This window comes from Lemur catta, chromosome 4, assembly GCF_020740605.2.
Source record: "Lemur catta isolate mLemCat1 chromosome 4, mLemCat1.pri, whole genome shotgun sequence".
NCBI classification, from domain to species: domain Eukaryota; kingdom Metazoa; phylum Chordata; class Mammalia; order Primates; family Lemuridae; genus Lemur; species Lemur catta.
This window is the reverse complement of record NC_059131.1, coordinates 6,576,717-6,602,159: the sequence shown is the minus strand read 5'-3', so window position 1 is coordinate 6,602,159 and position 25,443 is coordinate 6,576,717. Positions and strand designations below refer to the sequence as shown.

General features: G+C 56.8%; 1 protein-coding gene across 1 annotated transcript in view; it reads right to left on the bottom strand.

Moving 5' to 3' along the window:
- The window catches only part of HPCAL1 (hippocalcin like 1), a 55,719-nt gene extending 32,057 nt beyond the window's left edge, over window positions 1-23,662 (bottom strand). Inside the window, exon 1 of the mRNA XM_045549033.1 lies at window positions 23,590-23,662. Within this exon, the coding sequence (XP_045404989.1) occupies window positions 23,590-23,647 (58 nt within the window). The 5' untranslated portion in view covers window positions 23,648-23,662. The remainder of the gene's footprint in view (window positions 1-23,589) is intronic.
- Window positions 23,663-25,443: the final 1,781 nt, after the last annotated feature.

Below are 25,443 nucleotides of genomic sequence, written 5' to 3'. Positions count from 1 at the left end.
ACGTGAAAACCTGAGATTTTCAAGGGTAATTGTGACCATATGTGGGTTTCAGCTTGTCACACACCAAAACTGGAAACAAGGGGTGCCTATGAGACAGACTCCGCTGCACTGTTGGTATTGATACCCTAATTGCCAGACGGCCCTGGAACCCAGGGCCAGCCCGTGCCCTGGGACTGTGCCTCCTGAGCGGGCCGAGGAGCAGGGAAGGCAGTTTCCCCACAAAGAGACGAAAGGAAGGAAAGCACCCCGAGTGGAGAAGCTCAGACCCCACCTGACACGCAGCCTACAAAGTGCGGCCTGGAAACAGGCGTCCAGGGCAGTGGGGGACGAAGCCACGTTCTCCCGAAGCCACTGAATCAGCAGCCTACAGAAGGCGCGGCGGCCGGGCTGCAGGATCTGTGATGCAGGAATAAGTCATCTGAAAACAGAAATAAATTATTCATCCCCCACAAATGAGCAGCTCCTGGGTTCCCACAGCAGCCGCCGCACCACAAACACCCAAAAGGCTCTGAGAATCGCATTAGTGACACCGCTCAGCCGCGCAGCCACCAGATTCTGCCATGGCGCAAGCAGACAGCTCACCGTGCTCTGCCCACACGGCTTTCCATTCTGCATCCGCGAGTGAAATCAGCCTCGCACATCAAATGGAAAATCACAGCCCAGCCTGGCCTCCGAGAGACGTGGGCCCTTGTGCGGAAAGTGCTTGTACCAAGGAACTCGATTCACCCACAGCCGCCCAAGCACTCCTGCCTCCCTGCCGGAACCAAGCCGGTGCTTGCAATGATGCAGACTCCTGCACCCGGCCCCACACCTCTGGTGTCAGCCTGGGACGCCGCATCCTCACAAGTGCCTGGAGCGCTCGGGCCTGGAGCCCCCTCCCCGGGTGCAACCAAACCCGGCCAGCCTCAGCCTGGTACCACTGGGCGGCCCTTGGTCAGGTCCTCAGCCTCCCCAGGCCCAGGGGCTGATAGGCTATTGTGACAATGACAGGCACCCTTGCCAAGGAGTGTACACACACACACAGGAGCACTCAGCAAAGGCCACTCATGGCAGAGGCGTCCCGTCACCTCTGTCTCTGTTACATTTTTGATTCCAGTCTGCCCAGCTCATTTCACAATTGGACAGAAAGGTCTTGAGGCTCTTTCCAAGTGCCAAGCTCTGGCCACCGTCATGCTATTTCCCCTGCTGGCTGAGACAATCCCTAACTCCCCAGTGACCTGCTCTTCCCTCAGACCCCCCCGATCAGAGTCCCTCCCCAGAGAAGCCCCCAAACTCCGGCCACTGGCTTTTACACTGCTGTGCGGCTCCCCTCACGGCACTCTGACCGCATTTCATAGCTTCTCTGGGACGTGCTGCTTACTGTCTGTGACCCCACAGGGCAGGGACCGTGAGGGGAAGTGGCGGTGCCCCCGTGCCCGGCACACCACCTGGCACCCAGCAAGCACCACTGTGGAGGGAAGTGGTGAGCATTTGAGGGACAGGCCACCCGCAGAGGGACTGGGCTGTCCCAGCTCCCCGGGGCTGGGTGTTGGAAATCCTCTCTGTACACTCTCCCACATGGATGACGAGGGGCTTTTGTCCCTCGGTCCTGTGCTTCCATGAGGGGTCTTTTGCAAGAAAGACAGGGGCAGCCTCCCACCCCATGCCCTATGGGGGGGGAGTGGCTTATCCCGCACGACTGAAGAAGGAAATGACCATCCAGCCGGGTCCCCTCCTCCCTCGCCCTGCCCTTGGGGACAGAGGTCTGTGGCGGTCCTGCTGCCAGCCAGGATTGGAAGCTTAGTTTAAAGGGTGACGGCAAGTTCCAGGAAGCTGGCTCTGGCCCTAGAGCAGGTGTGCCAATCCAGAGCAGAAGGCGTGCATATGTGTGTGTGTGCACACACGTGTACACAGACACATGCATATAATCCAGTGGCTCCCAACTGGAGTGACTTGGCCCCCTTGGAGACATCTGGCAATGTCTGGACATATTTTTGGTTATTACAACTATGAGTGGGGGGACATGTCTATTGGCCTCTAATGGGTAGAGGCCAAGGATGCTGCTGAAGGCCCTGCAGTGCACAGGGCACTGCCAGTGTTAGGACACCCCGACATAAATACATTCCCCTGTTGCTCACTTCTTGGGTTGACTTTTCAACCAGTTGCAGACTGCAGTGGCAAAGGGCGAGAGGACGGAACATGCTGGTCCCCAGAGGAAGGGCCCGAAGTGGTGCCGGGCATGCAGTGCCACCCTGCACATTGTTGCCCTCGAAAGTCTTGAGCAAGCAAGCCGCCACTCCCCTGCTTCTCTTAAACAGGAAGGGGCTCTAGGAAACGCAGCTTTGAGCGCTCAGGAAAAGGGCTGAGTGCCCCGTGGTGTGGCCGGGCAGAAACAGGAAGATGTGCAGCCTCCGTGGCCGGTTTGTTGTGGAGACCACACTCGGCAGCTGCAGCCGGGCACACACAGGAGCAGGGAGGGGCGACGCATGTGGCTTCTTGTCCAGAACCGGAAAAGGTCGTTTTATTCCAGCCTCTAATCTAGCTGACATATTTCAGGATGCATGCCCCTCCATGCGGCATTTTGCATGTGGCCATTTCCTTTTTTTTTTTTTTTTTTCTTAATTCATGAACTTCATTTTTTTAGAGCAGTTTAGGTTCACAGCAAAATTGAGTGGAAAGTACAGAGAATTTCCACACACCTCCCTCATGCCCTCCCCACTGTCAAAACCCAGCGCCAGAGTGGTATGTTTGTGACAACGGATGAACCTACCACGGCACATCACTATCACCCAGAGTCCAGAGTTTACATCGGGTGCACTGTTGGTGCTGGACCCTGTGGGTTTTGACAATGTGCGATGCCATGTGTCCAGCGCTGCGGTACCACACAGGGTAGTTTCCCAGCCCTAAAATCCCCGTGCTCCACCTGTTCATCCATCATCCACACACCCATATGTATCCTTTTCAGACTGGCTTCTTCCACTGAGTATGAGCCTTTAAGTTTCCTGGCTTGATAGCTCGTTTCCTCTTAGTGCTGTGGAATGATATCCCATTGTCTGGATGTACCAGTTTGTTTATCCATTCTCCCACCCAAGAACATCTCGGTTCTTCCAAGTTTTGGCTATTATGAATAGAGCTGCCACAAACATCCATGTGCAGGTTTTTGTGTGGACATAAGTTTTTAATTCCTTTGAGTGACTGCCATGGAGCCTGACTTGCTGGATCACAGGGTAAGAGTGTGTTTAGCTTTGCAAGAAACTGCTAAACAGGCTTCCAAAGTGGCGGTGCCATCCCGCATTCCCGCCAGCAATGGATGGGAGCTCCTGTTGCTCACATCCTCACCGGCACTTGGTGTGGTCGGTGTTCTGGGTCTTGGCCATTCCAATAGGTGTGTAGTGGTGTCTCATTGTTGTTTCAATCTGCAATTCTCAGATGGCCGTTGCTTTAAAGCCATATTTACTGTAAAATCACATAGGACCAGTCTCTATTGTAGACCAAATCCTCAAAATGCTTCATTAGGGAACCCTAATGACATTATGTTTTGGTGGCACCAAGAACCTGGGCAGGAATTGATACAAAGGGTGTCAAGACACCCCCAAGTTGTCCAGAGGAAAGACAGGCTGACAAGTTCAGTCCCTTTAGTCCTGCCTGACACAGCAAAGCAGTCTCCATCCGAGGCCCAGCCATGGGGAGGTGAGCATCTCTATGCAGAGCACTTTACAGTCTAGGAGTGTCACATCGCTCGGTCATTTAATGTCTCCCCGTGGAAACCCAGGCCTGAGAAGGCAGGAGACTTGCTGAGGTCACACAGCAGGAGACCCATGGTCCCTGTGAGGACTTCTGCTGGGGCCAGCAGACCCGTGTCTCTACTGTGCAAAGCACAACATTGAGTCCTTACAGAATCCTTTAAGGGGCTTAGGTGGCTCCTTGCTTGGATGAAGGGATGCAGGCACCTCCTGGCCGGTGCCCACTCCAGGGGCACCTGGACACCTCAGACAGGGCCAGCAGGCCACCTGGGGCCCTGTTCTGCCCACTAGTCCCATGAGAACATGGGGGCTGCCTCTGTCCTGCACAAGCACTGATCCAGGGGACCTGGGCCCACCAAACACTCAGTGGTTCCCACATTTGAACTTGCTCACTGGGGAGGTGGGCTACTCTCTGAGCTGGAATTGGAGTTTCATTTATACCTTCTTTCATTCATTCAAAACATTTTAAATTGAACTCCTGCTCTGCGCCAGCCATCGTCCTAAGTGTCACAGATACACAGAGAGCAAGAGCGATGCCTGCTTTCAAGGAGCTCACAGTGTGATAAGTGTCCCAAGTGGCTCGTGCCATAGGCAAGACTGCAGGATTCTAGGGGAGCCCAGGGAGGGGCCTCCTGCCTGACCTGGGATCTGGGAAGGCTTCTCGGAGGAGGTGACATCTAAACAGAGATTTGAAGGATAACTAAGAGTTAGCCATGCAGAGAGTGGAGCGGGGGCAATGGGGACAGGTGCAGCTCTGCCAGGGGCCTTAAGAGAACCTTCTACACCCCAACTGGAGGCAGCTGAGCCCTCCAGGGAGGCGGGCCCTCTGTTGCTATGCCACAGAGGATGGGGGTGGCGGTGGCCAGCACCCCAGCCCCCTGGGGCTGAACAGATCCCTGCTGGGGAGGCCTTTGGCCCAGTGCCCGAAGACTTGTTCCTGCAGGCTGTCCTGGCTGCAAAAATCCCAGGGGCCAGTCAGTTAAAATAGCCAACAGCAAACACCCCCACACCCCCTGCTGCAGCAGGCCCCTATGTAAACACTCTCCAGATTTCACGGGTCCAGGTGTGCCCAGTAAGGTGTGAGCTGAGCCCAGGCGACACACACGTGGCTTTTCCCCAGACCTGCCCACACTCCTTCTCCACCCCAGAGCGCATGAGCTGGTATCTCCAGACCAAGCAAACCTTACCCACTTCTGACTGAGAGCTGGATTTGTTTTTTTCTTTAATTGAAAATTTACTGTGGCAAAGGGAAAAGCTGCCCAACAGTTGCACAATCAGTACATTAAACAGCTCTTCAGGGCTGTAGGCACTTGTGCAATTTAAATTGTACAGAGCTTTTCTGAAGTGATTATAATTCCTGTCTGGACTCGGGTCAGGAGTCCACCTCCCTAACGAGAGGGTACACCGAGCTCCGGGAGAGCCTTGTACAAAGTACCCACTCCAGGCCCTCTGGATCCCAGCTCAGGGGCTGCAGCACGGCCTGTGGCCACCAGCTGGGGAGGAGTCGCTGTGTGTGCTCTGAGCCTTTCAAGTCTTATTTTTTCTCAAACCTGTACTCTCATGAATGAACGACTCTATACTTAAACCAAAGTGCAAAGCCTGCCTTTAACCCTGTTAATTTCATCTTGTTTCAGCTCATCTTTCCCACCTACCTACCACAGCTTCTGGAATTTCAATAGCTCTCCAGTTTTGCACCCTCAGACAATCTTTCATACATGCCACGTCTACACAGCAGCAGAAGAAACTGCTGACATGGTCACGGCACAGCCATATGGCACCTACTGAGAGACGGTCATCCCATTACTCGAGGCCTTTGCAGTCGGGCCATCCGACTACCCACGAGGCCATGCAACTGACCGCTGCTCAGCTCTCATCCCAGAAGGGTGGGCCGTGGCCCTGAGGAATTTGCAGTGTTTGGTCCACGGCTCTGGCCCACAGCCCAGCCTGCCGAGAAAGGGGGCAGATCTGCGCACACTCCGGGGTGGCCACCCTCACACCTGCCTCCTGGCACCACGGAAGGTGCATCGAAAACACCTTCCCTCTAAAGTAGCCTCCACGAGCAACACCTCTCTCACCTTTACAATTTGTCTGAGAAATAAGTAGTGAGGGACATTTACAAACAAAAGAGGGCGGTGCACACCCCCCACAAAGAGGGGGTTTTCGGAAAGCAGCAGGGCGGGACTTCAGACCTAGTCTGCCAGCCACTCACTGGCCCGAGGGCACAAGCGCAGGCCTGAGCGCTACAGACTCAGAGGCGCTTCCTGCCAGCAGAGGCAGCGTGGTGGCGAGGGGACAGCGCAGGGCAGCGTCTAGTCCCAACTCCCCGCTCTGCCCTGGCGTCTCTGGGAGGGTGTGGCCTTCTGTGGCATGAGGAGGCTGGAGGGAATCACGTCCAAGTCCAAAAACTCCTAGGACTTGTCATTAAAAGTTATGTTTACAAATAATTTTGAATGACACAGGAAATGGAACAATACGGTACTAAATGGAAAAAGCAGGACCCGAAATGACCTGGCAGTCTGGCGTCAGTGACGGCACAGTTCCACGTCTCATCGCCTCGCTGTAAACGAACGAGGAGGAATGGCCCCCGATGTCTGCTGTGCTCATCTCTGAACTGCAGGACTGTGGACTGTAGTCGCTGTTTCCTGCATTTTTCTCGTTTCCTACCACGCGCGTCCCAGTCCGTCCGCCCGCCCTAGACCCTGCAGCGCGGTCACGGACTGAATGGCTGTGCTCCCAGCCCAAGCCTGCGTGTGACATCCTAACCCCAACACGGCAGTGCTAGCAGGTGGGGCCTTTGGGAGGTGGTTAGGTTTCGATGGGGCCATGAGGGTGGGTTCCCATGATGGGACTAGTGTCCTTCTAGGAAGAAGAGGCCGGAGCCCACCCCAGTCCGCGTGAAAACACAGCACGGAAACAGCCGTCTGCAAACCAGGGTGCGCCCTCCCCGGAGCCCGACCCAGCGCACACCCTGATCCGGACTCCAGCCCCCAGAACTGTGGGAGTAAGCGTCCGCCGTCTACGCTGGGTACTTTGTTACGGCGGCCTGAGCAGGCTGAGAAAAGCGCCCTCCGTTGTGAGGACAGGAGGTAAAAGTACCACTGCAACTAGATCGCTCCGGCCCATTGGCCTTGGAAACGCTAACTATTCCTGCAAATGAGCCCTACACCTCCTTTCAAAGCAGCTTTCAAAAAAAAACCCAAATCACGAGACACTATACCTTTCTCTACTTTGCCTTGGCCAAGCTAGCTGCAGAGTCTTGATTGAACCTGGGAAATGTCAGAGAATTCAGACAGCTGACGCTACCCTCAGGATCCTGCCATGTCACCAGTCCCATCTTGAGCCCTGAATCTAGACAAGTTATCCCCAAATGGCCAGTGTCATCCTGTCCTCCAACATCCAGTCTGTCTCGAGGTCACAGGCCTAGAAGTTGCCACTTTGCTCAGTTAAGGTTTTTTGGCCCAGAGATAAGATCTGTCTTCTCCCTCCCTCCCGCCCCCTCTTCACACATCCTTGAATGCCCTCCCCTGGGTGCCTTGCCTGCAGCCTCCCCGCCCCCCAGAAGCTCCTGCTCCTGGGACCCTGTGGATGCTCGTTTATGTTTCGTGTTCACTTTTCACACTGGCCTGACAGCTCCGCAGGAGAGAGCATCCCAATGACCATTTTGTGTCCCAGTGCCACACAGTGACAGGCAGCTGGGGGCCAGGCAGGCAGGCAGGCCGGGGCAGGTGTGGCTGTGAGGAACCCCTGCCCTTGGGGCTGATGCTCTGCCAGGGCTGCTGAGGAAGCAGGTAGGAGCAGGCAGGAGGAAGGGACGCCGGGAGCAGAGGGGAGGAGGAGAAACCGCAGGTGGGGCTCGGCGGTGGGCGGGGTCCTGCGCACAGTGTGGGGGGGGGCACCGCGTGCGGGCACGTGCGTGTACAAGGACAGGGCGGAGGTCTGCGAGGCCAGGACACTGCGATGCCAGCAGGTGGCCAAAGCAGGTAAGGCCTGTTAACTGTACCAGGGAGCCCACAACGTCGGGAAGCCAGCAGTATGCTCCTTGTGTTTTCGAGTCCAGGTACCTTTCCAGGCGAAGCACCTCTGAACGCAAAGCAATGGGGAAAGCACAATAAACAGACTGTCCCAAAGGTCTGGCGCCACGAGGTAAGGGCACACTTGCTGCGCTCAGCTGGGCCCCTTCCACCGTCGTCCAGTGCCCGTCGCTGGTGCCAGCGCGGCCGCTGTGGCCGCCCCCTCGCACCCCTCAGCAGTGCTTTGTAGAAGGCGCAGCCTCAGCACTGAGCAGCAGGGCTCTAGTTAAATACATTAGTGCACACCCAGGAACGGAATCCTGCCAGAGCCTTCAAAATTGGGCCCCCAAGATGATTTTAATAAAACAGGAAAAACATCTTTGATCATGGATCGTGATGAACAAGTTACAATGCAGTACGTAAAAAATACAGTCTGATTATGGTGAGCAAGTGAAATATGTATTCTGTGATATTCAAGCAATGTAAGACCCTGTGATCAGGATGCCCTTCCTGGCAGGAGTGTTTATTTCTCGTCCAAACTCCACAGGTGCTCCAGGGTGCTGTCCTTGCACCCCCTGCGCCCACCAGGCCCCTCCCACCTTGGGCCTTGCACCGGCTCTGCCTGGACCCTCTCCCGGGCAGCGGTCCCCACACTTTGCTCAAATATCACCTGCTTCATGAGGCCTGCCACAACTGACTAGTCTGAAATTGCAAGACCCTCCCTCTAACACGCCCCTGGCTCCCACTGTCTGCCCTATTTCTCCCCATGGCATGTGTCCCCTGTTTATTATGTTTGTCACTGGTCTCCTTCTACTCAATGTGAGGCTTGTTTTATTTTTCAGGTGTACCCCCAGAACCTAAAACAGTGCCTGGTACACAGTAGGCACCCAATAAATACCAGTTGAATGGGTGGATTCAGTGTTTAACTGCTGTAACAAGGGAGAAAACAACAACAAAATATTTAAATGTCATTTTTTTTCTTCATCCAAGTCAGGCACGTTTCCCCTCAATATTAGACCTGGGTATTTTGATCTGCTTTGTTGACATTAAGAATGGGAGTTTTTGGGTAAAGTCAAGTTTATTAAGGTATACTTTACGCACAATAAAATTAACCCTTTTTAGGTGTACAGCTCAGTGAGTTTTGACAAATGTATACAGTTGCATAACCACCACCATAACAATTTCAGCACAAGACTGAAATATTTTTAAATTATATGTTAATAAGTGGTCATGACTAATACGAACGTATCGTCTTTCCAACTACTCTCCTGGATTATTTTCTTAACCGTTTTCCAATTGATTCTTTCATTTTTTCCCCAGAGGCGAGAGCAGCAGCACCTGCCGAGTGCCCGCTCTGCGCGGGGCGCCCAGCAGAGGCTGTGTTTGGTTTCACTTTCTCCTCCAACCCTCAGAGGAAGGTGCTGTCCCCATGCCCCTCGTGTAATGAGGAAACTAACGCCTGCAAGTTACGTAACCTGCCCAAGGGCCCACAGCTGCTGCGAGGAAGATCTGGGGCTCAAATCCAGGTCGATTCTGACTTCACAGTTTATGTTGGTCCCCACATGCCACACGACAACTGACAGCATCACTGTTGTAATTTGTGTCCTCGGCGACTGCTTTGCCTCGAGGCTCCCGAACGACATGGAGTAGGCGTGGAGGTCGGACCACCCTCTGCCCACCACGGCTCTGACACCCTGATGGCTCCTGCTCCTCCACCTGGGCCCGGGAAAGCCCTGAGCCCCGCCAAGCCCCAGGGGGAGCCAGACACCAAGTGTCCAGGTGGGAGAGGCTCCCTCGTCAACCCCGTCCTGCCTGGTGAATTCTAGGGAAGAACAAAGCGTTGCTAAGTGGGGAAAAAAACAAACAGGTTTGAAAAGAGTAGCTAAGGAATGATCTCATGAAATTGCATCTACCCTGGCAGGGCAGCCTTGGGTGAGACGTGCTGTATGCCAGAGTGCCGCCCGCCGCTCCTGCTGGGGTCACGGGTAGGGATTCTGTCCTCTCCTCCCCCACCTCTTTTCTCTTGCATGACTTTCTAGTACTTCTGCCCTAAAGACATCCAGCTAGGGAGGGCTTAGATTCTCCTCTAGGCTCAGCTGCCTGCCAAAGACCACCCTTCTGCGGCCAGCCCACGGCATCCTTCCCTACACAGCCACCTGCCGCTCTCTCTCCTCCCTCTGTCCATCCAGTATCTACGGCATCAGCTCTGCCTGGTGACTGAGGCCAAGAAGTCCTGGCCCCGTGGAACGCCCACTCGCCGACAATCACAAATAAACAAGATGATGACAGATGGGGTCCGCGCCACGCCACCAACATGGTGATTAGGCGCCTGCTCTGAGCCGTGGGGTGAACATGTCTGCCCGCCCCACTCCAAGTCCTCCCCGGCTGACACCCAGCTCGGGCCCTTTCCAAGAAGTACTCAAAACGCTTGTCACAATATTTTATATTTGTATTTGAATTAAACACACCTGTGTCTGTCCCCTGTGCTCCTGGAGGGCAGGGTCTGGTTCAATCCCACCCCGCACCTGGGCGCTGGGGCAGGCTGCCTCCCCGCTCCTCCACCCCAGCCTCCCAGCTGCACCCCCAGCTGCACCATCAGCCCCAGAGCAGGTTCCGTCTCTGCATCCTGACGAGAAACAACTCCCGCTGCAACCCTTGAAGATGCCAGCAAAGACACACCCAGCCTTGTAATGCAAGTGTCAGTACAGCAAGGAAAGAAAACAAAGACCAGAAGGGAACACACACGTGAAAGCCTATATTGGAAGGTGACGGTGACTATCAGTGACTTTCCTCTTTGCCCTGTATTTTGCCAATTTTCTGATATGTTGTTACGTAACTCCTATAATTAAATAAGTGTTTCATGCAGCCCGGTGTCCCTGGGGCTCTGGAGTTCTGCCCCACTGATCTCGAGGACCCAGACGAGGCTCGGGGGAGGATCTGGGCCACCCTCAGGGAAGGAGGGAGCCCACAGCATTTGAAGCCCACCTGGGGCCCAGCAGGCGAGCAGAAGCCACAGGCCCAGCCAGGTCACCTGAGCTCGAGGGACAGCCAGTCATGAGACTAGGGGAACGAGCACTTGCCAGGCTGCATACTCCTAGAGGCCCAATGGGAAACACCAGACCTCATGGCCCACGGCCCCAAATACATTACGGAGTCAACCCCACAGGAGCCCCAGTCGGGGCGCGAGGGGGTGTCCTGGAAGCTCCCAAGGGCCCTGGGTTCCAAAGATTAGACCTAGATAAGATCCCTGGGAGGTTCCAGGCTTGGGGGCTGAGCCTAAGTCTCTGGGGGTGCTGGTGGGCCAGGCCAGGGCCACTGGGAGGGCTTTCTGGTTCTAGAAGGCCGGTGGCCAGGGGAGAAGGGCTGCTTCTCAGGGCTGGCTGGAGAAGACTGAGGAGCCCCCAGCGCTCCAGGAATACAGAAGCCTTGTGTCCTTGGCTGAGAATTCTGAAACATTATATATATATATAAACACTCCAGGGGATTTTGTGTCTTATATCGTCTGTACTGAGATCCAAGCAGCACCCAATCTCCGGTTTCTAGGAACATTTCTGTCACTCGTCACTTTAGATCACTTTAAATTTTAATTTTTCTATTATCAAGTCAGATAATGATGATACTTCAAGGCCCTCCATCCCCCTCATGTCTTATTCATGGAGAAGCAGCACGGATGGCATCACGCACAGAGAACCTATGGGGGGGGCCAGGCCCTGTGCTGTCCCTTCCTCCACTCCAAGCCTCAGTTTCCCCGTCTGCCTCTCATTCCAGCCAGGGAATCTTGCCCGCCTCCCGTGGGCCCGGCCCCACCCGCCTGCAGGTGGCCCAGGCGATTCTCCTTCCCCAAGCATCCTCTTCCTCTCTCGCCCACCCACAACAGGCCGGGAAGCCCCACATCCAGCCTGCTGCGCCAGGAGGCTCCTGGCCGGTCACAGGTCTTGGGCCAGCTGCCCTCACCTGTGTGGCCCCAGCTGTGTCACTCCAGCCTCATGCACTGCACCTGTTCAGGGCTCGTCAGCTCGGAGGAGAGCGAGGCGGCGCCTGTGACTGACACTCCCTCGCTCGGGTCCCCGGCAGAGCTGATCCCTCCCTCTGGGGGTCACTGAAGTGACAGAAGCCAGGAGAGCTGCTTCAGAGGCAGCAGGGGGCTAAGGGGGGGAAGGCAGCAGCAGCCTTGGGACCCAGAGACTGGCCCTTTCTCCAGACTTGGCCACAGTTCCTGGGCCAGGGAGCTGCGACAGCTGGCTCTTATACAGCCCACAGGCTCCTGGTCCTGTCCTTGGGGCAGGGAGCAGGAGCAGCTGGCACTGTCTTCACAGGTGACAGCCCTTCTGAGGAGCAACACAGGTGTGCTCCGGCCGTGGCTGACAGCAGAGAGAGCGGCAGGCCCTGAGCCACCCTCCCGGCAGGTGGGGAGGAAGAGCTCCCAGGCCCATCTCACCTGGCCCGGGAAGGCTGCAGCTGGGCGGGGGTGGGTAGGGGGGGCGACTGGGCGAGCATGGGGCCCCTGCTGCTGTGCCCTCCCACGGTGACAGTGCTTGTCCCACTGCGTCACAACCACACACTCACCAGTCTGCCCCCCACCAACCAGGAGCTCCTGGGTGGGTCGGCCTTACCCATCGCTGCGTCCAGTGTGGTGGTCACAGCATCTGGGACATAATAGGTGCTTAATAGTTGACAGAAGGCATGCAGTAGGCGCTCCACATGCTCCAGGGGATTCAGGCTGTGCCCACCTCAGTCTGCACAGCCCAGGGCGCCACCAGAATCCCTGCGCGGCTCATGCCGTGGAAACGAGACTTTTGTGATCTTCAGCCCCAGCTGAGGACCGATCTGACGCAGAGCTAGAGCACAACCAAAATCAGCCCGGATGGCACAGGAAGACTAGACCCGACACCCAACACTTAGGCAACACAGTTCTCGGGCTTTTGTATAAGATAAAGACAGCCATTGTGTGTATTTCTTCTGCTGCAAAAATAACGAGGGCAGAAAAAAGGGAGACCATGAATCAGCCTCCTAAGAATGAGAGAAGCCTGCAAAGCCGCACCGGCCCGGAGCAGGCGGCTGGCCCGTCATTCCGTCTCCTGCTCCGTCACAGAGCCACACCCTGACACGGAGCCGGCGCGCAGCAGAGAAACCTCCCGGACGGACAGAGCCAGACCCACCGAGTGGCCGCACCCCTGCCCGTCCTCCAAGGCACGCTGCCACCTGGGGTGGGACCCTCCAGAGCACACCGGGCCGTGGGACCCTCCCAGGCCGGCCCGGGTCGGCAGTCCTGCCGTGGCCCAGGCTGTGTCCCCTAGGAGGTGCACAGGAAAGCTCAGAAGGAAACAGGAGCGTGGAATGCAGAGGCAGGGAGGCTGCCCTGGGGAACACGGGGCACTGGGGGAGTGGAGTTGGTGGGGGAGGAGGACACGGTTTCTCCAAATCACCCACTCTCCCCCCGACCAATAGGACACGAGGCTCTGCAGGACCCCAGGCCGGGGCTGAGGGCCACAGGCGGAGCTGCACCCTGGGGCTTCCTTCCCATGTGGGGCTATCGGCCCGAGACCGCTCCTGCCTGCACCAGAACCAAAGGAGCCACCTGGGGCCCCAAAGCCCAGGTGAAACTCTCCATTCAGAGCATGCAGAGAACACAGAGCGAACAAGGTGGACGATTTGCTAAGAAAAGTTCTTCTCAGAGGGGAATCGGAAAATGGGTCAAATACATGGGCAGATGTGGACACTGCCGGGCTTGTCCATTCGGCTACCTCGAAGGAGCCTATGTGTATGTATATGCTACTGGCGTCCCTCCAGCTGAGCAGCCAGCCAGACTCACACCCCGAGCTGCAAACAGCAGGGCCACACGAGCCAGAGGCCACCCCCTGGACCTGCCCTGCCCATCCCCTTGGCTTGGCCTCTCTGCCCCGGGCCTGGAGATGCCCACCCCACCCATTGGGCCCCCCTGCCTGCCAGCTCCCAACCCGGCCCTGCCGCTGGGAGGTGCCAACTCGGCCTGGGCTCCCACCAGCAAAGGGGGCAGCCCCATAGCACATCCGATTCTGTGCCAACCTTAGAGGGGCCCCTCTGCCTTACAGATGAGGAAACTGAGGCCCACAGGGATGCATGCCAGCCCGAAGCCAGAGGCAAAGTCAGAATTTAAACCCAGTCCTCCCACTACCCTGTTGCTGCCTGAGAGCCCCACAAGAAGCCCAGGAGCAGGGCACCCCTCAACAAAGGAACACATCCTTGGGAACTCCCAACAGCTGGTACAGCTTACTGGGTGCCCTCACCCCAAATCATACCCCTGGCAGGCTCCTGTGCCCTGCAAAAGGCCAGTGCTAGCAGTCACCTTGTGGTCCAGAGCCTCCCCTAAGTGTCCAGGTGCCAAGGGCCAGCTCACAGTGACCATTCCCACATGCTGGACCCTGCTCTGGGGACAGACAAAACGCAACTCCCCCTAAGCCAGCACCTCCTCTGCTCCTGGGAGCCTCTTCCTACCAGCACCCAGCCAAGCTCTCCTTGGAGAGACGGTCGGTTCTGCACAGGAGGATTTAGGGCTTGTACGGTGGCAGTGCCACAGGCCAGTGTCAAAGCAGGCTGGAAATCCCAGCCCCAAAGTCTCCTCCAACTGCCAAGTTCCACGCACGCACCTGCAGGCACACGTGTGCGGGCACAGGCTGCGTTTCTGCCCCCCCACACACACACACACGTGTCCCACCTGCTCCAGGACTGATGGGAATTCGATTGGAAGAAGACAAAACCAGAGGCGATTTGGGAAAGGGAAGGTAGTCACTGGGGAGGGGAAGGAGACATTAGCAATGAAGCAGAAAAGGGGCTCCAGGTTGAGTCAGGCAGCTCCGACGGGCTCTCAGAAGACCATGTGGGCTCCACTTGGGCAGAAGGCCAATGCACTCTCTGCGTCCCCGGCACCCCCGGGGCCTAGCCCGGCACATTTCTTGAAGATAAGTGGGCCAGGTAGGCGCCTGCACGCTGAGATAAGGGCTAAGTATAGAAAGAGAAAGTTGTTTTCTCAAAAACGTCAAGAAGCACATTTCAAGGAGTAAGGAGGGCTCAAGGACACGCTGGGGGTGGCCTAATGAGGACAGAGCCTTTTCCTTTTTCAAAATCGTAAGTTGAACTTCTTAAAGTGTAACTAATTCAGGTCTGGTTGAATCTATGCCTCCTTTGAGATCACTTTCAGCTTTCCCTAGTGGACCCAAACACCGCATATTCATTATTATTTGATTAATAGGGAATTAGTGACAAAGAACAAATTTGACTGGCTTAACTGCCACCTCCTCCAAGAAGGCCTCAGGGATTCCCTCCCAGTTCTCCCACTACAGCTGGGCTGCCCAGGAGCCGTATCTGAGCCCTCCCTCTGCTGTGAGTCCTTGCTGTTCTTGAACTTGCTCCTACATGGGGCAGGTGCTTGCGAACACTCTCAAATGGGCCTGAGCTATGAAGCAGCAGGAAGCCAGGGCCTCAGCTCAGCCCCCCAAGTGTGTGCATTCACCTCGCCCTGCCCCCAAGGCCTGCAGCCATATGGACCCTGCAGGGCCTAGAAGGGTGTCTGAGCCTCCTGCAGATTCTACAGACACTGTAAGGCCAGGAAAATCCGGAGAGAATCCCTCAAGGGATCAAGGAAAGAGCAACTGGCCATGACGGCTGCCGAGGCCCGAGGGACGAGTGAGCCCCGAGGCCAGCAACCCCTGCGAGGCAGGATGGCGGCACAGAAATCAGGCCACGGGCATCACGCAACTCTACACGGCAGAACTAAAAGGCTCCCTGCTCCCCCAAACCACAGACTGGAGGGAGGATCCTTTCACGGCTGCAGGTGCCGCGTGCTCGGCATTTTCAGTCTGAGTGGCTCATCTGCATGACGGGCAGCTTCCACCTGAATGTCACAGGCAGGTGACACTGTCCTGGCCTGGAGGCAGCAATGGGACCCTGGGCTCTCCCCCATCCAGGGGAGAGCCATCGCCGCTGCCAGCTTGAGAGATGTGCTTTTGGGGAAATCGAGTAATTACGGCATTCCCCTGCTGTCTCGCCCCACTCAGTTTAGACATTGGCGAAGAAAACGAAGCCGGTTGTGGCAATGACTTCCAACAGATATAATCAGATAAACTATTCCTGGATTCTGCAAGTACTGAAATGTCGGTAATTCAATTCCTGAAATGTCATTTCGGAGCTGCGGGTGCAGGCTGTGGAGGAAGCTCAGTAAACACGCTCATCAGTTCGAGCCCACACCCGCTGACCTTGAGCCCGGTGCCCGGCGCTGGGCTGGAGACCGGCTCCCCGAGGACGGTCACCGCCAGGCACGCCCGAGGAACCAGCCCAGGAGGGAGGCAGCGACAACCACAGACAAATATTGACAAGGCCACGGGAGGCGTGCCACTGGGAAGGCACTCGCACTGCGCTGGGCGAGGAAGGAGAGCGCCACACGTCAAGGGGCGTCAGGGGACCCCCAAAGGAGGCTCCCGGCATCCGTCAGTGAGAGTAAAAGCCAGGCTGGAGCTGGGTGCCAGGGACACAGAGCTGGGAACTGCCCTGCCCTCAGGGAGCTCCAGTCTAGTGAACACAGATGCACATGTGCACATACACACGTACCAACACGTATGCACACACACAAACACACACGCACACTCACACAGTCCCAGGGCAGGCAGGGTAAGGATCACACGAGAATAAAGACCCCACGCAGCACAGGGAGCCAGGGCCAGGGGTCCCCAGCCCCCCCAGAGGCCTGCTCATCCACTAAAGCTGTGTCCACCCTCTGCTCCAGCACAGGGTCCACTGTGACATCAGCCCGAGGTTTTCTCTGAGGCGTGAGTCAGGGCACAGGGGTATGGAACTAGATCTTTTCTGGCACTTTTGACAAATTTTTGCTAGAAAGCCTAAAATTTACATCTAAACCAACATGTGGGATTACGGTGATTGCTGTTGTTATTTTGCTTTACACGTTACTTCCTGAAATTTATGGATTTTCCACCCTAAGGGTATTAAAATTTTAGTTTAAAAAAATGCCAACAAAATCCTCCCTCAAACACCACCACCGTCTGCCCACCATCCCTACGTATCTAACTAGAGGACGTCTCTGCATATTTGGAGACACAGTTATCCTCAAGTCCTGAGCAGATGACCATAAACTGGAAAAACAACTGGAAATATTCAGATAACAATCCCCAGTGGACTCCCCAGTGTGTCGGGCCACGTCCAGGTTCTTCATGGGAGGCTGCTCCTGGCCCCTGTGGGGTCATCGGCACAGTGTCGGACCAGCCCTGGCGAGCAGGGGCAGAGACAGCATCCCTGCGCGGTGCCCCGCAGCCTCCTTGCCCAGCCCAGTGTCCTGGGGCTACACAGCCCCTCCAACAAGGGGGACAGGTGAGACAGCCCCAGGGCTGCCTCTGGCTCCAGCAGCCGGATCGTTGTCCCTCAGTCCCTCAGAGATGGGACTTGGCACAAAGTCCACACCAAGGAGCTCCATCTGGTGAAGGGACAGGGCTGGAAGTGGCACAGGGAGCCTGGGTATGGGTGGGCCCCCAAAGCCAGACAGAGGTGCTCTCGGAACAGCTGCCTATGCACCCAGTCTGGGAAAACCAGATCTGTATGTCAAGCAAATTACGAGATTTCGCATCTTACAGGACCCAGCAGCAAGGGCCCCTTCACACGACATGTCCATCCCTGGTCTACACTCATGTCACGCTGGAGCTCAAGGTGCAGACTCTGCGCCCAGCAGGTGAGGCACATTCACAAGAGAGGGGCGAGGATCCCCCACACTTCCCCTCAGAGCCTGGCTTGCGAAGTGAGCCCGGGAAGGCCCACCCAGATGAGCGGATGGAGGGGAGCCTGAGCAAGCACCTGCAGCTGCCCTCGCAACTCGGGAGGGAGAGGAGCACGGTGGGGTTGGTGGGGGGGTGAAGCCATCCAAGGTCAGATGGGAGGAGAAACGTGGCCGCAGCCTCCCCCATCCCCCTGCCCAAGCCTCATTCACACACTCCAAGACGCAAGGTGCATTGTCTGCAAGAGCCCAAGAGTACGCCCCAGGAGGGGCTCAGGCTCTTGCAGGTACTCCCCACCTGGAGGTGAGAGCACCCCTGGGGAGGACCAGGATCCCACCTGTCCTGGAAGACCACCCAAGAGGGGCAAGATCAGGGCCAGGGACCAAGACCTCCCTGGGGACCTCAATTTCCTTTCCCATAAATGAGGTGGATGACCAGTCCCAGAACTGGGTAGTGGCGTACATACTCACCCGCACACTCACTGGAGTAGGGATGGGGGTGCACAAATTCCTTCTGTCTGGCTCCTGAGACTCTGGGTCATTTTCAGGCTGGTGGTCAGAAGGATCAGGACACCCACACCTGGTGGCACCCACACCTGGTGGCACCTGGGTGACGACACAGAGTCGCAGGATCCCACCACTGCACAAGGCTCCCAAGTGGGCAGGGCTCGGTGGGCCAGAGGGGCTTGGTCCCCCTCGGACAGTGAGAAAGGGGCATGAAAGGGGGAGGGGGACACAGGAAAGGAGCAGTCAGGGAGCGGAGGGAAGTTCCATGAAAACCGGCCAATAGCAGCAGGGGTGGGGGAGTGTCCTCCAGCAGTGAGCTGGGCCAGGTGGCGCTGGGACACTCCTCCCCTGGGACCTATCTGATCAGCCTCCTCATGGGCACCGCTCCCCGCCCCAGCCTCTCCCCGCCCAGCCTCTAGTCTCTGTCTCCGTGGCCACTGAATTCCAGGCCACTGACCCTGGAGGGCTGCTCCCTTCCCCGGCGTCCGCTGCAGCACACAGGAGAGCAAGGGGGTGTTACCCTCATCCCCCGGTGCTCAGGGCACTGGGCCACTCCTTACTGCTCAGGAAAAACGCTGCCGGTTCCTGGGGGCCCTGGCTGACAGGCAGGCACGTGGGCTTGCAACAGCTCTGTGAGCACGTTTCAGTGACCCCTGCAACCCTCTCTCTGTCATGGTTCAGATTCCCAGGCCAGCAGGGCATGATGACCATAACCCTGGAACTTTTAACTACTTAACCTTCCTGAGTCGCTAAGCGGAATCACCCCGGAGCTAGACTCTGACGGCCCCTGGGCGGACTCTGGGTGACCTCCTGACACCAAGACTCACCGTCCCCACCCCCTGCCCCAAGGCACGTGGTCCCTCCTTAAAAAGCCCAGGATCTCCATTAGTTGGGGAGACAGATTTGAGGCCTGGTTCCCCATTCTCCCGACAGTGGACGTCGACTGTCGTCTTCTGTATTTTAAAAATTCCTTTCTTCCTCATTGTCTCAATAATTGAATCTTTGTGTGGTGAGTAACTAGACTTAAGCCAAAACCCCCTTGTGGTTTAGATAAGCGGCTCCGGCCCGGCTCCCTCACCAGGCAGGACACTTCCTCGGCTCGGGGCTCTCCAGGACCCCGCCAGCCTCTCGTGCTGGGAGCCCGTGGGCAGAACACCAGCTCCAAGGTCACTACAAAGCTCTTCCCACACTCAAGGCCCCTCCTCCAGGCAGCCTTCCCAGTGGGCGCCCCACACCCCCAGGCCCAGCAAAGGCCGCAGCTCACTGAGCAGGAGCTTCGGGTAGACTCGGAGGCACTAAGACGCTTTACTCACATTAGGTGACCCTGACGGTCTATAAAGCAGAAGGGGTGATGTCCCCACTGAATAGACAAGAGAACCAAGGCTCAGAGATGGGACACAACTCACTCAAGGTCACACAGCCCAGAAGGGGCAGACACAGACGGGAACCAGGTCCTGGCTCCACAGTCTCTACGATTCCCCACCGAGATGTGCCCGAACCTTGGCTGACCTTGGAGCCACCTGTGGAGCTTGTTTAAAACGCAGGTTCCCAGCCCCTCCCTGGAGATTCTGCCTCAGTAGGTCTGGGAGGACCCGGGAACCTGCCCTTCCGCCTGCCAGCTCCTGGTGGCTCTGGCGGGAGGAGGCTCGGGGTCACACCTTTCAGAAACACAGCCAGGCCACAGTGTCTCTCCAGGGGGAAATGCACGTGCAGAGGTTACAGGTAGGAATGTGTCAGACCCGTTCGGAAAGGTCCATTCTGGAAGCTCCTACAAACAGCTGAGAAGGCCCCAAGGTTCCCTAGTCTACCCAAGTCATCCCGGCAGCAGAAACGGGAGTGCTGGAAGGTAAACCTCCACCCAGCACCCCAGCGGCTCCTGCCTGCCTGCCTCACTGCGGAGCTCTCGGAATCAGAAATACGTATCTTGCCAGGGTGTCACTGTGACCTCAGGAGAAGGTCACAGAAGAGCTCCAGGAGAGTCACTCCTCCACTGCTCTGCCTCCTTATTGCATTTATTAACAATAAAAATCCCCCCATCTCAAAGCCTAGTTCAGAAAAAAACAAAAACAAACAAAAAACATAGTATGGGTTAGAATGAGAATAGGTTTTAAAGCCATCAAAGGTGCTCCAGGCTGTGTGACTCTGGGAAAACTACTTTCCCTCTCTGGGCCTGAGATTCCCCCCTCATACTGTCCTCTGAGGCCCTTCTCTGCTCGGGAATCTTCTGACCTCCTCTTTTCTAGTCCAGGTCATAGTTGTGCTAAAGCCATCAGTCCAACTGAGCTCATCACTCAGAGCTCCCATCTGACGCAGGGGCTTCCCTCTGGAGGCTGGGCTGGAGGAGGGGTGAGTCCTTCTGTGAACAAACTTGCATTTGATACAGCCTCAGCGCCTGCCCTCCCTTCTCTCCCCAAGCAGCGGAAACGGGATCCCGTATCTGCAGATCAGCAGTCTGGGACTGATACGTCCCTGGTGGGCTGCCAAACGACAGAACATTCCAACAGAACATTGCGAAGGCCTCCTCCCCCCATGCTCACCTTTTCTTTCCTGAAGGGATGAAAACTCATCTAAATGAGGAAGCCAAGGGCACAGCAGGAATGCTCCTTCCCTGTTCTCTCCTCCCACTGCCCAGCCTGGTCCTTCACGTTCCCCGGGCGTCTGTCCACAGAAGCAGGACACTGCGGAACTGGGGGCCAGGACTCACAGGCATCTGAGACGCTGCTCGCTGCCACATGCCCTCTTTGCTTGCAGCCACTGTCTCCCTCCGCCCAGCACCCCTCCACATACCTGGCCCCTCTCTCCCCAGGCACTATCAAGCACTGGCTGCTACTGTCAACTCGCTCTTGACATCGGGGTTCCAAAGCTCCATTTGCCTCCACAATACTGGCATACAGCAAGTGCTCAATAGAGACTCATCGGTTGGGTCAGATTCAATGGCAGCAAAGTCAAGGTGAACCAGCTCCGAGGCCCTCTCCCACCACTTACTATAACAGCTGTGTGATCTTGGGAACACTACTTAACCTGAGTCTCAAGTTTCCTCATTTTAAAAGAGAGATGGGCATGGTGGCTCACACCTATAATCCCAGTACTTGGGAGGCCAAGGAGGGAGGATCACTTGAGGCCAGGAGTTTGAGACCAGCCTGAGCAACATAACAAGACCTCATCCCTATAAAAATATTTTAAAAATTAGCTGGGTGTGATGGTGTGTGCCCGTAGTCCTGGCAACTCGGGAGGCTGAGGCAGGAGGATGACTTTAGCCCAGGAGTTGGAGGCTTCAGTGAGCCTCGATCGTGCCACTGTCCTCCAGCCTGACCAACAGAGCCAAACCCTGTTTCTAAAAGAATAAAAAATAAATTAAATAAAATAAAAGATGAAAATCCCCATTCATAGGGCTATTGTGAGAATCAAATTAGCTAATGTATATGCAAGCCTTTGGCAAGCATTCAAGAGCTATGGAAACATTATTGTTATTATCAAAAGATAATGGTCACCACATGGGAAATCCAAACCTCTAATGTAATAGAGTCATATTCACAACATAAAAAGGGCTTTAGGCTTATGTTAAGCATTATGTACATGGCTGAGAAAGTAAGTTTAAAATAATTAATAAATCCATCATCTCCAGTCCCCCAAACCTGATGCTTTCACAACGAGGAGAGAAGGACTCAACCCGGACAGCTGGGGCTTGTCAGACCCTGCGGTTAGGACTTCTCTCTTCCCACACTCAGGGCAGTGAGGGCAACTGATGGAGACTGCAGAGACTGAGCAGAACGTGATTTATTCGCACACTTTCCTCGCTAGAAGATGGGCCAAAAGTGAAAACTGGCTCGTTTCCTCTCTCAGATCCACCCGTCCCCACCGGCCCCTGCACGACCACTGACTGGTCTCCCCAGGAGCCCATGGCCAGCCTGGGCGACTGTGCCCCGAGGACGAGGCTGGAGCGGCCAGGCACCCGGGCTCTCCAGGGCATCGCCGTCCGGATCTAGTCCTAGAGAAGTAGAGTCCCCCAGCCACGAGGCTGGACGCTGAGCTCCACAAGAGCAAGGCCACATCCAGCCACATCGCTCCCACGGATCCCAGCGCCTCGCAAACGCGTGGCACGCGGCAGACACGGGGAGGTGACCGCTGACAGAGGACTGTGGGTAGGTGACAAGGTGTAGCTGGGCAAGTCCAGGGGTGTGTGGAGGGGTGGGGGGAAGATAGAGAAGGAGAAAAAGAGGAGGAGGGAGGGAGGGAAATGGAAGGAAGGAAAAAAGGCAGAGAGAAAGGTGGGAAGGGGCCGGGGGAGGGGGAGAGGATCCCAGGCAACTATCCTGGGATGTCCAAGGGCTCGGGCCTCACACTGGGAAGACGGCTGGTTTCCTGCCACATCTATTTGTTTTCCAAATGAACGTCTGATAAGATTCAGTTTTATTTTGTTTCTGTTTTCCATTTTTCGATATTTCCTATCAGGCTGCTCGTTACCCCTGTGAAGTGTCTCCTAGAACGGGGCGGCCAGGGACTCTCTCGGGGCCTTTGGCTCAGCGTCCCGGCTCTCCGGAACTTCTCGTTCTCTGGGGAGGCTCCCTGTGCCTCTGCCTGGAACCAGTTCCGTTCCCCGCAGGTGCACGCTCCCTTGGTGGCACCAGGAGGCAGCAGCGCAGTCACCGGGACACCCCCCACCCCAGGGGCCCGAGGGCCTGGCCCCCTTGGCCCCGAGCCTCCTCTGGTGCAATTCTCCTCGGGCCCCGGAGCCCCTGCTGGGGGAGTCCGACCCCCCAGCACAGAGTCTGGCGCCTGCGGGTGGAGAATGAACACGGAACGAATAGTGGCGCTGCTTGGCCCCCTGCCCAGCCTGGTGGGCAACGGGACGGGAGGGAAGAAGCAAATTCGGAGTCTGGCAGCTGAGGAAAGACGACAGAGCCTGCTCTGAGAAGGCGTATCCGTGCGCACATGTGCACCTACAACCTGTGAATAAAATCATCACCGCTGCCGGGGAGCGCCGGACCCCGGGCCAGGGGGCCCTCCCAGAGTGACGAGGGGCTGGCCTGGGCTTGCCGCCACCCCTCTGGCAGCTGAGGTCTGCCTGTGTTTGGAGGAGGCTGCCAGCCACCAAGAGGGCCTGGACGGACGCCGGAGCTTGGTCAAGGTGTCCTTAGAGACGTCGCTGCCTTCCCTCTGGGCCCAGGGTTCTAACGGAGGCCGAGGCCCCGACTTCATCCTCCCCAAGGGGCAGAGGGTGGAAGAAATGTTCTCCCCATGCCAACTCTCTGCTTTTAACGTCATTGCTGTCACACAGGCCTTGAGGACTGGGCCCAAAGGGACTTTCCTCTGAGAACAAAGATGCCTCATTTCAACTCTTAAACTCTGCTTCGGAATCTCTTGCCTGCAGGGACTCGAAGGGAAAGCAGGTGAGAGGAACCCGGTGACTAGGAGCCCCCTGACTCCTGCCAGCATGGGGTCCAGAGAGCCTTACGGGCTCACCCCCACCACATCTGGCCGGCCTGTGCATCCGCCCACCCAGTGGCCACTGTCATCGTCACCAGGAGCTCTGCAGGCAGCAGGAAAATGCTGCTCAGGCTGTGACACTACTGATGTATTGCTTCCCTCTTCATACCTCCCATCGACAGTAGGGCTTGCCCCGGCTGTCTCGACAACCTGCTGCCGCTGCGCATCTGCCCTCTGTTTATCAAAGGGGGACCAGGATCACTGAGCATTCAGGGCCATGTTTTCGGCCAGAAGCTGGAGCCGAACTTTCTCCTTCCTGTGCGGTTCCTCGTGGTGCAGTAGAAAGGCGCCTTCCACCAGGGCTGCATGGACGGCCGGTGGCTGCAAGGTGGGGCTGTGCTGGGAAGGTGAAAGGAAGCCTCGGGCAGGCTTGGGGTGTCAGCCCTTGAGCAGGTGCTAGGCTGAGGTCACAGCTGTGGTCTTCCATGCGGCGTCCTGGGGGAAGGTGGACCCGGGAGGGCGGCTGGGCGTGGTCCGCCCTCCCCTCCCAGCTGCTCCCACTTTCCTGGCACAACACACGTTTTTCTTGCCTAAAGAAGTTGCTGCTATTTCATAACAGGAAGACAGTTTTGTTTATTACTGTTGGGGATGGGATTATGTAGGGAGGAAAAGCATGCTTTCTTGATCTTCTTCTCTAAACCACAGGTGGGGACAACAACGGGAGTAAATAACAGTGTTCCGCAAACACCTCTCGGAGAGGAAATGTCGTGATATTTAAAAGAACATCCCGGCCTTATGTTGGATCTCAATTTAGGGTGATCTAATAAAGATGCAAGAGGCACTTCTGCTCTAACACGCTCCTCAGAGGAAATGCCACCACAGGCAAGGGTCTGAAACCAATCAGGGCAGCATTCTGCTGACGCCATGGCCCACAGGGTCCACTCCGCCAGCGGCCACCCGGGACGGCTCACAGGCACCTGTCACAGCTTCCCCGGCAAACACTGGCACCACAGAAGGCACAGAGCTCATGCTGCAGACGAAGATAAGGAAACAGAAGGTTAAGGACAATGCACGTCGGAGAAAGAACAAACCCTGAAACAGCTGACAGCCTGGGTTGTGAACTTTGCCACGTGGCCGTCACCCACTGGCCGGCCTGGCCTCGTGTGTACGGCACACCTCTCCCTCCCTGCCTCAGGCTGCTCCCGGATGGACGGCTCAGGCACTCAGGAGGCGCGGGGGGCCCCGTGCCACAGGTGGGGAGCACCTCTATTCCAAAGCGCTTTACAGATGCGGGTGTGCAGCTGGGGTGTGGGGGACGGGTGGCCAGTGAGGGTCCCGCCCCCAGTGCGGTCACACAGGCCGGAGTCCGTCTGTAGGGAGACGGCACTGAGCCCAGGGCAGGAGCGGGACCGGGGGAGGAGGCTGGGTCAGGCCGGAGGGAACGCAGGGGTGGGGCTGGGCGGGCCCAAGAGGCCACACAGGCCAGGGCTCCTCAGTGCCTCTCCGCCTGCCTCCCACCGTGCTGCGGGATGCCATTCCTGTCACCAAGCTCCAGGGTGGCGCGGTCTGTGGGGCACAGGCCTTTATACCACGGACCAGTCACTTAACTTTCCAGGGCTTCAGGGTCCTCACCCGGAATTCAGGCAAATATGGATAGAAGGGGGCCAGGGTGTGCCCCTTCCCCAGGGCACCCGGCACAGGGCAGCCTTCGCCAGCACGCCCCCGCCCTAGCCCGAGTCCCACTGTCCTGGCCCACACTTCCTGCCCCAGCTGTCACCCCAGCCTGGCCTTCAAGGCCCAGGTCAAAGCCACCTCCCCCATCCCTCAGGCAAAAGGGGTCTCCACCACGGGCTCGCTGGCACGAAGAACCCGAGCTCCTTGTGGCCCTCAACACTGTCACACAGGGATCGTGATTCACTGCGGACTCGACCCATCTCCCTTCCAGGAGGACACGCGGTTTAGTGACTTAGGAGCTGGGTGTCCTCAGGCGCACTGCCAAACCTCGTTGTATGAAACAGAGATA